We start from the raw sequence: 12,866 nt of genomic DNA, 5'->3' as shown, positions 1-12,866 counted from the left end.
AGGAGCTCCATGCAACTCAGATGCTGCACTCACCTGTCCTTGTTTGGCTCTGCTGGACTGCCATGGGCTTCAAGATCTTCTTAGCATCACTTGCATAGCAAGGAACATTGTATTTGGCACTGGAGGTCTTGATGATGGCACCTCTTTTCTGAGCATCTTGAATCAAAGCATTCCAATCTTCATTTTCCTACAATGGTTTTTATTTTATTTTAAGAAACAATAAATTATTAGGACAGGAGACTGGGCAGGTGCGGTAGTGACGGTTTATAAACAAGAGTTGGGAAAATTCATGGATTCAAAGTTAATCCTGCTGCCTCAAAGTAGAGGCTGCTGTAGCTTGCTCCCAGTTCTCTTTTCTTTGAAGGCAGGGACAGGAACCTGGTGACCAAATCAGTCCCCTCCCCCCAGCATTCCCAGTCAGCCCACCACCCTCCAACTTGTCAATCCCACCTGCTCCCTCTAAGGAGATTCTTCTAACTTCTGTTGCACTGCAGGAGAGGGCGAGTGTGATTGTGTGGGTCTCTGGCTCCATCTGCTTTTGGAGTATGCCTCTCAACAGCATTCCACAAGGAAAAATGGAGGAGACCTTAGCTTGAAAAAGACTGGCTAAATGAATCTGAAATACTAAAGACCACTAATAATGGGTGTCAGTAGAAATTAGGACACAGAACTTCCTTTGGATTGCACTCACTGGTAAACAGTGGCTTCTGAACACACAACAGAGAATCCCTCCAATACATTTGTACATAGGCTACAATTATCCTTCCCTCCTCACTGCAGCTATAGAACCACCAGTGACAGAGAAACAAGTATTGTTTAATGCAAGTCCACTAACAACTCTGCCACTTTACAGGAGCAACAGCAAACCATCATCATCAGGACTTCCAAATGGAGAAATCTGGATTGGAGGCCCTCTAGTGGCCAAGTCATTGCAGTACAAGACTGACAAAAGTGACCATAATAAGACTGAGTGCATACGTATGTGAGTGATTGTGATTTCACTCAGAAAAGTGGCAGGATGGGAAAGAGGGTGCTGAAGTCTCCCCCACTCCACCTACTTTTCTCCCGACAGGGCTCACTCCCAGTCCAAGAGCCTGACTGGGAGAAAAGTGTCAGGATAGAGAAGAGTCTGATGGGGCAGAAGCAACTGGCATGGTAGAGAACCCGATCCCTTTCTCTGCTTGAAATAAACCCTCCCCACCACACAGTTTGGCATTTTAAAACACTGAGACGAGTGGAGAACTTCTGTGGCCCTCTATATGCTGCTTAACTACTTCTCCCACCATCCCTTGACCATTGGCTATGCTGGCTGTGGCTGATGGAAGTTGTACAACATCTGTAGGGCTGTAGGATTCCCAGTCCCTGCCCTTACAGCCTCTCACAAACAACCTTGGTGGATCAGATCAAATGGTCCACCCCCTGAAGTGCCATGCTTGGTCTTGCATGAAAAATAGCAGTGGTGGGGAAGCTGTGTTGTTGGGTTCCAATTCCCACCAGCCCCAGCCAGCATAGCTAAAGGTCAGAAGACGGGAGTTGTAGTCCAGCAACACTGGGAGGTAGCAGAGCTTCCTTAGCTCTGGAATATAGTATTGCCAGTTTAAGCTCAATTGTGGAAAGACCTAAAGTAACCTAATTGTTTTATAATTTATGAAACCTGAGTTTCAGGTTCCTCTGGGCACCCACAAGCGACAGGGCCTTCTCAGTGGTGGCTTCCTCTTTGTGGAATGCCCTCCCTGGGGAGCTATGCCTTTCTCCCTCATCATTGCCTTTCAGGAGGCATTTGAAAACATGTTTGTTTAGCCAGGCACTTTTGGTGGTTGAAGAACACTGTTCCTAGCAATGCTGAGATCACTGGATGAGAGAAACCCCCCCCCCCGATTTTTAATCGTAGCTGTTTTTAGAATGCTTTAACATTTATTCTGTGTGTGGCATGTTTACCACACTGGGCTCATTTGGGCAGAACATAAATTCCATAAATAAGCAAATGCTGCCCAATATTTTCCCTAACACTGCTGATTCAAAATACATAATTACTTACGACACCTTTTGGCCAGCCTGAGGCTTTACAGATGTTTTGAACTACAACTCCCACTTGCCACAGCCAGCAGAGCCAACGTGTGCCCTCTTTTGCAAGTATGGGCAGAGGGCCCAATCTATACAGGGTATTGTGCTCAGAAAATCCTGTGGGCACCCCTGAATCCTGTTATGCTCTCCTTCCAAACAACCCTATGAAGTAGGCTTGATTTATAGCTTTTGGAGGTGATATGGGGAGTTTGTGTGTGTGTATAAATCCAGGTGTCTTTGGGCCAAGCCCAGGACACCACCATTAACCCTCCACAAAGGTGTTTATTTCTTCTTCCACGTACCATGAGCGTTTGCAGGTGTCCAAGGATGAAGAGACTGTACTTGGCTCGGGTGATGGTGATATTCAATTGCTGCAGACTCTTCAGAAACCTAGTGTCAGGGAGAGGAAGACGGGAGAAGATTTAAGAACAGAAACCAGCACTTATAGAGAGCCTAAAGAGATCATTAGCAGCCTGTCGTCTGACAGCGAGTCAGAGGCAGGGGGGAGGAGGATAAGCCTGGAACAAGTCATTCTGTACACAGAGGAAGTCAGGGGCAGGGTTTCCGCAGACTTGCATGCTGGGTAAAAAAAAGGGGGGGAGCAGACGCTGCAACTGTGCCAAAGGGGTCGGACGTTAATCGAAACACTGGAGATGTACTTTTGAACTTTGTCAATAAATCAAATAGATTGGAACTGGCTGTGAGCCCAGAGTTTTATCTATGCTGGCTTGACAGCATAAAGCCTCTGACACCTAGGAATGGGGAAAAACCCTGTATGTAAGGCTGGCTCAGGATGGGCAGCTATGTCCACAGTGCCCTACTAGCTACCACTGTGGGTTCAACTAAATCCCTGTTTAAATTTCAAAGGCATTAAAAAAGTTTCAGGCATTCCCACCAAGGAGGAATAAATCTTAAAATCAGTCCATGCTCTGCTTTTGCAATTTCAGCTGCTCCCTACCCGCCACCATGTGGCTTCCAAGCGCAGACACCCCCACCACCATAAAAAAACACATGTGGAAAGGAAGTGGGCTGGTGGTGGAAACCAGCTTCATTCCATGTCAGGACCTTCAGCACAACCTGTTGGTGGAGTAATACTATTTGTTGTGATTCAGGTGACTTGAAAAACAGAAATGCATTGTTAGCACAACAGTGAAATGTTTTCTCCTTCTAACCAACTTTTAAATAAAATAATAAAAAGAAGTCCAACCCTGCTTGCCTGATTTCAGCCCCTTGTGAGTTATTCCTGACCTGCTCTCGACTCCCACCTTGAAACTTGAACAGCAGTTCTTCTGGGGCGCATCTAAAAGCACTTGACCCATCGAAGCCAGGAGCCCTCTGATAGGGGCTCTCCATTTTGTGACCCATCTGAAGCTACAGAAGAGGAGAGGCAAGAGGGTGTCTGCACTCTGCCCTCCATTCTGCCCCAAAGCCTAATGCTTCCTTCTGGCCTTGCCAACCCCTCAACTTCCCTGCACCTCCCAGATATATAGTTCAGTTGTAAGCTGACAAAGTGCCCCTCACCTTCAACACACACTGCACCTCCACTTACAATATGAACTTCTGGCTTCAAGATCTGGCTTTTATTGTGTGCTACCCTAGACTGCCATTAGGTTCCTTCCAGGCAGTTTGACAGAAGGGCACATACACACAGTTTTTGGGTTGTGGGACAGGCAGGCACTTTCACATCCTGCTATTTTTTCCTGGAAGAGCCAGAAGAGTTGCTACCACTGGTTAGAGGCCCCCTCTTCTCCCCTCCCCCCCAGCTAGACACAGTGGAAGCCCCCTCCCAGATTCGCCAACATAAGGAATTGTGAATTCATTGGGATAAGGGAGGTGAAATGAGGAAGCTAACACAGCCTTGGCCCTGCCAGAGTGCCACACTTTGGGAACTCCTCTCATAAGATCCCTTATGGGCATCACAGGTGGTCAAGAGTGGAGTACAAGGCCACCATAGGGGCTCCAACACCCCTTGTTCCAACCTTGAATTGTGGACAGTGGCCCACATACTTGACCACCCCAAGGATCACATCTTAAGTGTCAGAATTGCCAAGTTGAGGCACCTCAGTTGTCACCTCGCACTATGACAGCAAAGTCTTACCCAACTGATCCTTGCATGCTGTTCACTCGAACACAGGACACAATGATACAGTCCTTCTCACGGCCCTGGAACCCATCCACGAGGTCAACTTCCCCGACTCTGTAGAGACAAGGAATGTCGTATGGTGCCATCCTAAATACACTTCTCTCTTTACCACCACCACTCATCCCCAAAAGAGAGGTGAAACTGATTGAGAAGGAAACAAACCACACTTTTATGAAGTTAAAGAAAACTCCACACTTCTTGTCTGAAATAGAAAACTATGTAAACAGTGAGAGGGCAAGCGAGGGAGCACATGGTAGATTGGAGAGATTACTTGAGTCAGTAGGTGGGCTGTTGCGCCTCACTTTTCTTATATGTAAAATGGGAATATAACCTGTATTTTACACACTGCTGTTGCAAGAACAAATGAAATGGGGGGGTTGTGGGAATGTTAAGGATAGTAGGAAAGGATATATTGAATAAGTATTATCCTTCCTTCACTCATGCTAGTAAGTGATGTAGCAGAGCAGATTCCCCTCAATATACCTGGAAGCTAGCTTGCGGATTCGTTTGAAATATAAATTTAATTTATATCCCGCCCTCCCCAGCCGAAGCAGGGCTCAGGGCGGCTAACAACAATAAAATAATGCAACATTCTAAAATCATTTCATTCTAAAATTAATTCAAATCAAATTGATGGCAACCATTGGGCTAGGGTTCTGTGAGGATTGCCAAAGGAGGGAGTCAGGCTGTGCCCTGGCCAAAGGCCTGGTGGAACAGCTCTGTCTTGCAGGCCCTGCGGAAAGATGTCAAGTCCCGCAGGGCCCTAGTCTCTTGTGACAGAGCGTTCCACCAGATCGGAGCCACAGCTGAAAAAGCCCTGGCTCTAGTTGAGGCCAGCCTAACCTCTCTGTGGCCCGGGACCTCCAATATGTTTTTGTTTGAAGACCGTAAGTTCCTCTGTGGGACATACCAGGAGAGGCGGTCCTGTAGGTATGAGGGTCCTAGGCCGTATAGGGCTTTAAAGGTTAAAACCAGCACCTTAAACCTGATCCTGTACTCCACCGGGAGCCAGTGCAGCTGGTATAGCACCGGGTGAATGTGATCTTGCAGCGAGGACCCCGTAAGGAGTCTTGCCACGGCATTCTGCACCCACTGGAGTTTCTGGGTCAGTCTCAAGGGCAGCCCCACGTAGAGCGAGTTACAATAATCCAGTCTGGAGGTGACCGTCGCGTGGATCCCAGTGGCTAGGTCAGGGCGAGAGAGGTAAGGAGCCAACTGCTTAGCTTGGCGGAGATGAAAAAATGCCGCCTTTGTTATAGCTGCAATCTGTGCCTTCATGGAAAGGGAGGTATCAAAGATTACACCCAAACTCTTAATGGACAGTGCTGGCACTAATTGCGCCCCCGTAAGAGATGGGAGTTGCCCCCCCAATCCCATATCGTCCCGAATCAGCCAAAGGACCTCTGTCTTCGAAAGATTTAACTTCAACCGACTCCCACATAACCATCCAGCCACAGCTTCCAGACATCTGGTCAGTGTGTCTGGGGCCAAGTCAGGATGGCCATCCATCAACAGATAGAGTTGGGTGTCATCAGCATACTGATGGCAGCCCAGCCCAAAACTCTGGACAAGCTGGGCAAGGGGGCGCATAAAGATGTTGAAAAGCATCGGGGAGAGTATCGCACCCTGAGGCACTCCACACAGCAAGGAGTGGCGCAATGACAATTCCCCCCCAAGGGCCACCTTCTGTCCCCGACCAGAGAGAAACGAGCGCAGCCACTGAAGGAGTGTGCCCTGGATCCCCACGTCGGCAAGGCGGTGGTCCAGGAGTTCGTGATCGACCATGTCGAAGGCTGCTGACAGGTCTAGAAGAATCAGCAGCCCCGACTCGCCTTGATCCAGCTGCCTGCGGAGATCATCTGTTAGGGCGACCAGAGCCGTCTCGGTCCCATGACCAGCGCGGAAGCCGGACTGGAATGGATCCAAAGCCGATGTTTCATCCAGAAACCCACCAAGCTATTCAGCAACTGCTCTCTCAATCACCTTACCCAGGAATGGAAGATTTGAAACCAGGCGGTAATTGGATAGATCTAAGGGATCTAATGATGTTTTCTTTAAAAGTGGACGCACCACTGCCTCCTTCAGTTCCCCTGGGAATGTCCTGGTGCCAAGGGACAAATTGATGATACCCCCCAGGGGGGCCCGCACCTCGTCTGGACACGCTCTAATCAGCCAAGATGGGCATGGGACAGGTGGTGGGCTTTCCAGCTCGGAGGAGTCTGTCCACATTGGCTGGGGATATCCGGTCAAAGTGGTCCAATACTGGACCCGAGGACAGTCGAGGGGCCTCCAGTTCCGTTATTGTATCCAAATTGGGAGGGAGGTCACAGTGGAGCAACAGGACCTTCTCCGCAAAAAAGCTTGCAAATGCCTCACAGCTGTGTGTCAAATTGTTGTTTAAATTTGGCTGTCCCTCGAGGGACGTTAAAGACCTAATTATACTAAATAATTGCGCCGGGTGAGAGCTAGTGGATGCAACGGAGGCCGAGAAGTAAGACTTCTTAGCGGCCTTCACAGCCATCTCGTAGGTTTTCATAAAAACCCTATAAGATGTTCTTGAGGCTCCGTCGCGGGGACCCTGCCATACTCGCTCTAGCCGTCTGAGGTCCCGCTTCATTTTCCGGAGCTCCTCAGTAAACCAGGGAGCCTGGTTTCTGCGGGGTCGCATTAGATTATTATGGGCACCACTCTGGGCAGCTCCCAACAGATTAAAAACAGAATAAAACATCAAACATTAAAAACTTCCCTAAACAGGGCTGTCTTCAAATGTCTTCTAAAAGTCAGATAGTTGTTTATTTCCTTGACATCTGATGGGAGGGTATTCCACAGGGCAGGTGCCACCACTGAGAAGGCCCTCTGCCTGGTTCCCTGTAACCTCATATCTCGCAGTGAGGGAACCGCCAGAAGGCCCTCGCAGCTGGACCTCAGTGTCTGGGCTGAACGATGGGGGTGGAGATGCTCCTTCAGGTATACTGGGCCAAGGCCGTTTAGGGCTTTAAAGGTCAACACCAACACTTTGAATTGTGATTGGAAACATACTGGGAGCCAATGTAGGTCTTTCAAGACTGGTGTTATATGTCCAAAAAAATCTCTCCCTGGAGTTATAGAAAAGATTCAAAATTTGGGGAAGTGGCAGGATTTAAAGTAAATAGGAATAAAACTAAATTATTAGTCAAAAGTTTGAAGGAAGAAGAGAAAAAAGAGTTGGAGCAAAATATCGAGATAGAAGTCCATAAAAAGGTTAACATCAAGAAACATAAATATTTACAAAGATAATTATGAAAAAGTGTGGCTCAAGATAAAAAGAAATTTAGAATTATGGAGCAGAAGGAACCTCTCCCTGCTAGGAAAAATAGTAGCGGTAAAAATGAATGTTTTGCCAAAAATGCTATTTCTGTTCCAGTCAGTCCCAGTAATGGTAAAAGATGATTGCCTTAAAAAATGGCAGAAGGAAATTTCAAAGTTTATCGGGGGGGGGGGGGGCAAAAGGCCAAGGATAAAGTATAAGTTACTTACAGATACAAAAGAAAGAGGCGGTTTGGCCTGCCCTCCCATACCTTAAATTGTATTATGAGGCTGCATGTTTGGTATGGATTAGGGACTGGATAAAGCTGGAAAAGCAAGAAGCATTGGATTTGGAAGGTCATGATAATAGATTCGGATGGCATGCATATCTATGGTATGGCAAAGGAAAAGTACATAAAGGATTTTATAATCATATAATTAGGAAATCATTAATGAGGGTTTGGGAGAGATATAAAGATTTAATAGAACAGAAGACATCTTGGTGGCTCTCAGCACTTGAAGCTTTGCTGCCCAAGCCACTTGGTAAAAAAGGAAAATGGCTTGCATACAGTGATTTACTAAAGGACCGAGAAGGAAAATGGAAGCTAAAAGAGTATGAGGAAACAAAAGATCATTTTCAGAGTTGGTTACATTACAGGCAATTACACAAGATATACAAAGAAGACAACAAGAAAGGATTTAGTTATACTCCTTCTAGATTTCCAAAGGAAGTGATAGAAGGAAAAGTGAAGTTGCGTGGCGAGTTCCCGCCCCCCACCAGGATAAATAAAGACACAAGACACCATAATTTAAGGTTAAATGGGCGAATTAGGCCACAACTTTATTGAATTCAGGAATGAGAGGCATTGGTCCTAACGACTATCCGGCTCCAGCCCATTTGCTGGAGACACGGGGAAGGGTTAACACTATATCGGGGGAGTCTCCTGCCAAGGCACGTCGACTAGGAGCTCCCCCGGGTCACCGCTCTGGGGCGTGACTTTGGCCCACACCTCCATAGGCTTCGGACAGGGCCACGCCCCCCAGAGTCCTTTATCGGACCACCCTTCGCTCGCTGGGGGGAGGTGATGGCGTCCCCCCCCCTCTTAATCCCTTCTTACCAATGCCTAACCGCCACACGAGCAATCGCTCGCCGCCAATACTCTCATGCCTGAAACCAATCACTTATCCCATTTGCTATATCCCATTTGCTATATCCATCAGCCAATATCATTTCCAGCATCCAAGAGATGCACGCCATCAGCGAGATATCATTTCCCGCATCCGAAAGATGCACGCCAGCAAGCCGGTAGAGGGCCTCACAGTTGAAACGTATGCCCGGGTGGTCAATGACCCTCCCACCCAGGGCTGCCACTCTACGCACCACCGCCCGATCCAAGGCTTTCCTAGCCCTATTCATGGCTATTGGGCACTATTTGCACCCCCCCAATCCGTGAAGGAGCCTTTTTAGAGGCTTCGGAACGGGGACGGGGTGCGGCGCGGTGCTGAGAGTACTCCTTCATCTGTGGAGTGAAGCCGCAAGCCATTATCGGAGAGCGCTGACTTTTTCCTTGGAACAATCGGACTCTAAAACATCAACCCGTGAGTAATACGGAAATTGGAATTTTAAAGAAAAATTTGGTGGATCAGGAACGAGCGGGGAAGGGTTAAAAAGGAAGTCCCCCCCTCTTTGTAAACAATTTAAAGCAAAGGACCTGCTAGCTAAGGTCGAGAGAATCTTTTTTTTTTTTTAGTAAAAGACTTTAATTTCACGGTTTTGACATTATAAGAATTTCTACTGGAGGATAATAAGATTAATTTTGGGAGCTGAAGTTTCACCCCCCCCCCCGGACCCGGGAATGTCCCACGAGAGAGCCTGCTGATGAAATACTGAAAAGTTTGACAGCTGTCCAGTTAGCTGTCAAGACGGAAAAAGAGAACCTTGTTTCTGTTGCTTCTGTTGGTTAATTTGTAATAATCTGTTGAAAACAAGGAAGGGCTGATGCAAAATAACTTGACTTTTGGACTTGAGCTGAAAGGAATACTAAGGAACTAAAATCCCCCTAGAGGGGTTTAGTGACATTACAGGAATGGCTGGAGGAAGGAAAATCCAGGCTGAATTGGACAGAACATTTGTTCTCTTGAGAAAGTTACAAGGCCAAATCGATGTTTTGGCTACAAATGTTACAACTCTGGACTTAGCAGTAAAGAACATTGTTGGATCTGATAAGGATTTGAAACAGGAAGCCTATTCAACTGAACAAATAGAGAAAACGGAGAGCTTTGACAATATGGAGCAGGTGACATATGTTGCCCCTGAAGAAAAGGAAGGAGGAGATGAAACTTTGCAGATGTTAAAGGAGAGTTGCAATTTGAGGCCTGACATGATGACAAAAAAGGAAAATAAAAATCTGATGTGGAGAGCCTGGCCTGAATTGGAGGTGGAAGCTGGAGCTTGGGGAACATTTGGACCTGAAAGGAGTATAAAACAAGATTTGAAGCACCCCATAGGCTTTACTTATAAATATGGAGGTCTGGCTGGTAGAAACATGGATCTTGTTGGGCCGGAGCTTCTTCAAGATTTGGAGTTTAACATCAAGGACTATCAAAAAGACCGGCAGAGAGGAACTGAGAGAGAATTGAGAGCCTCGGACGTGAGATCTCCAGGCTAAACAGTATATTGAGACTGATGGATTTTTGTTGAGGACTGAAACCGGGAAAAGGGTGGGTGGAGTTTGGGAATCCAAAGGGTACATAAATATAGTTTGTTTTGTTTTTACTTTGCTTTGCTATGGGTATGGAAATTGGGAAAGTCGTGGAAGGGAAATTTTGGTCGACTTTAGGAAAAATGTTTAAGAAAAAATAATGAGGTATAAATATTGATGTGTAAATTTGGATAAGTTAAAATTGGTTTTTAAAATGGTCTAAATTAAATGAAAATAAGGTTTGTAAATATAAATTGAGGAAATGGAAGAAAGAAGAAAAGTAAAATAATAACATGTTAGAATAAATTAAATTAAGTCAAAATGGAGAAGTAAGTTAAGGATTTGCTGAGCTAATAATTTAAATTGGAATACAAGAAGGGGAGGTGTGAGGAGGTCTGAGGAACAAGTTAAAAGAAAACTTTTAACTTTTAACTTTGAACTTTTAGGTGTTTTTAATTATTTTTTAAGTTTTGGATTTTTGTATTTTTGTAATTTTTTGTATATTTTTGTTTTTGTTTTTATATGTTTTTTCCTTTTTTAAAAAATGCTAATAAATATTCATTTTAAAAAAATAGAATACTGGGAAAGTCTGGGGTATACTGAGAGGCAGAAAGGTTATAATTGCAAGCCTGAGCCCTACCTCCCGAGGATCTGTCATTGGAAACCCAGGGACACGTAGACTGTAATTATGTGTGAGGATGCATAAATGGATTGCTACCCGAATGTGGAACCCTAAATAAGGAGGCCAAAGTGCAAGGGAGCTCCTCATTGCTGGACGGAAGTACTCACTATTAGGGAAGAGGCCGCAGTGACCATGGGCCTGAATTGTTGGTAAAAGGTTTCAAAGCAGAGGAAACACTGACTAGGCCTGAGGGTCGCAGGGCACAGGAGGCTACCCTGACCCATCTTGGACACAGGACCCACTGTTGAATCATTGGCTGCTCTCAGCACTGCCGCGGTGGCCGTGGAGGTGCTGGGGCGGTCCACAATGTTAGGTGGCGTATCCAGGATGCATACTTGGGTGAGCGCCAGAGGTACCACTGCCACCTGGTCTGCGGGCCTATATTGCCTATAAAATGTCTAAAACGCATTGAAAAAACTGCCAAAGCCTGTGGGTTACTAGGCACTACGAAGGCCTGAGGCCCCTCTTGGTTCCCTTGTGCCACCCCAGATATAGCAGCATTTTGCTGGTTCTCATGAGCAGACATAGTTTGATACCCTTAATTAGCCTGGTTCAGCAAAATCAACGCCAACTAGCTTGGATTATATGCGTGAGCTGCGATCAGTATTTAGCTGCAAACAATATCACTGTAGCTCAGTATTATCTGCACTGGATAGCAGTCCAAAATACCAGCCCACACCTCAAAGCAATGGATTTTGAGGAATACTGAGTTTGTAATAAACAGAAGAGAACCTTTGATAATGTAAGCAGCTATGCAGCAAGCTAGAGGTAGAATTATAAATTGTAACCCAGCAATACACCAGTGAAAAATGATAAATTGACTTATGCAACAAACCTATAAGCAAAGCAAAGCTCCCAAGAGCCCTTAAGCACTATTATCAAAATCAACCAAATCAATTAAATTGCCAGATTAAATATATACTTATAAACTAACAGATGAAATACCAGAAAGAGATGAACGTAGAAGAGGCATGAGCTACTTACTTTAGATTCCCTATAAACCTGTATGCAAAGCTCGCAAGAGATTGCAGGCAAAGAAGCCCTTTAATAAATCAACTGATATAAAACCCGGATCTCTTTTTCCTTATAACTATGAGTTGACTATACCAAATTATAAAACTTAATGCCTAGGCAGAGAGTAAATGACACAGCTCCACAGAGAACCGCAAGCTGAAAGAAATAATTTGAATTCCAATATACTGTGCACTAATGCTTCAATTTAATTTAAATGTAAGTATAAACAAAAGCAGTCAAATTAATGAGAGGATATTAATTCTAGCATCAGCCTAGCCAGAGATGCTATAGCCAGCTCTATACAAGCTTATGCACCAAGAGGAGGCGCTCCCTGCAGCCCCTTGTGCGCTCTTATTTAAGCTAGGCTCTTTTAATAATTGCGCTATCATCCTTTGTTTATATTGCTTATGTTTATTTCCTTTGTTTATATTGCTTTTGAATTTAAAACCAATGAGAAAGTGAGGGGCACTCGAAAAGGAGATAGCTCCCACGTGGTTTTGCCTCTCCTAAAATGGCTGCCGCCGCAAGGCCGCGTGGGCAATCAAAATGGCGGCCGTGATGCGTTCCCGTTGCCTAGCGACAATGAACACGTGCGAAAACACTTAACGCTAGCCCTTTAACACTGAAAAAAATCCTAATTATCCCCCTGGTGGTTTTTTTTTTTTTGGTTTTTTGTTTGTTTGTTTGTTTGTTTGCCGGTTAGGCTTAAAAGGGAGGGTTTGTAAAATTACTTCCCACGTGGAATGCCTATATTAAAATGGTGGCCGCCCGGAAGGCCACGTAGGCGGATGAAATGGCGGCCGGGGCGCGCTGGTTGCCCGGCAACGACGCAGCTGCTTCCTATGCTTTCCAGGTCTAAACTTCCGCGCGAAAATAAAACAGCCTGTAGAGGAAGCAATGCTCAGCGGAAGCCACTCACCCCCTCAAGAATGCTGCTGAAATGATTATTTAACAAGAAATTCTGCCCCTCACCCCG

The 12,866-nt window shown here is 45.7% G+C and overlaps 1 protein-coding gene across 2 annotated transcripts in view; it reads right to left on the bottom strand.

The window, feature by feature from the left end:
* The window catches only part of LOC309361309 (putative helicase senataxin), a 267,706-nt gene that overhangs the window by 2,759 nt on the left and 252,081 nt on the right, over positions 1 to 12,866 (bottom strand). For both annotated transcript variants that reach the window (XM_081896197.1, XM_081896196.1), the window contains exons 23-25: positions 4,163 to 4,261; positions 2,367 to 2,454; positions 34 to 187 (exon numbers count right to left, since the gene is read on the bottom strand). In XM_081896197.1, coding sequence (XP_081752323.1) covers positions 34 to 187; positions 2,367 to 2,454; positions 4,163 to 4,261 — 341 coding nt within the window. The remainder of the gene's footprint in view (positions 1 to 33; positions 188 to 2,366; positions 2,455 to 4,162; positions 4,262 to 12,866) is intronic.

Source organism: Podarcis melisellensis (assembly GCF_964234715.1).
Source record: "Podarcis melisellensis genome assembly, chromosome: W".
NCBI classification, from domain to species: Eukaryota; Metazoa; Chordata; class Lepidosauria; order Squamata; family Lacertidae; genus Podarcis; species Podarcis melisellensis.
The sequence above is the reverse complement of the archived record's forward strand: the minus strand, read 5'-3'. Positions and strand labels throughout refer to the sequence as shown.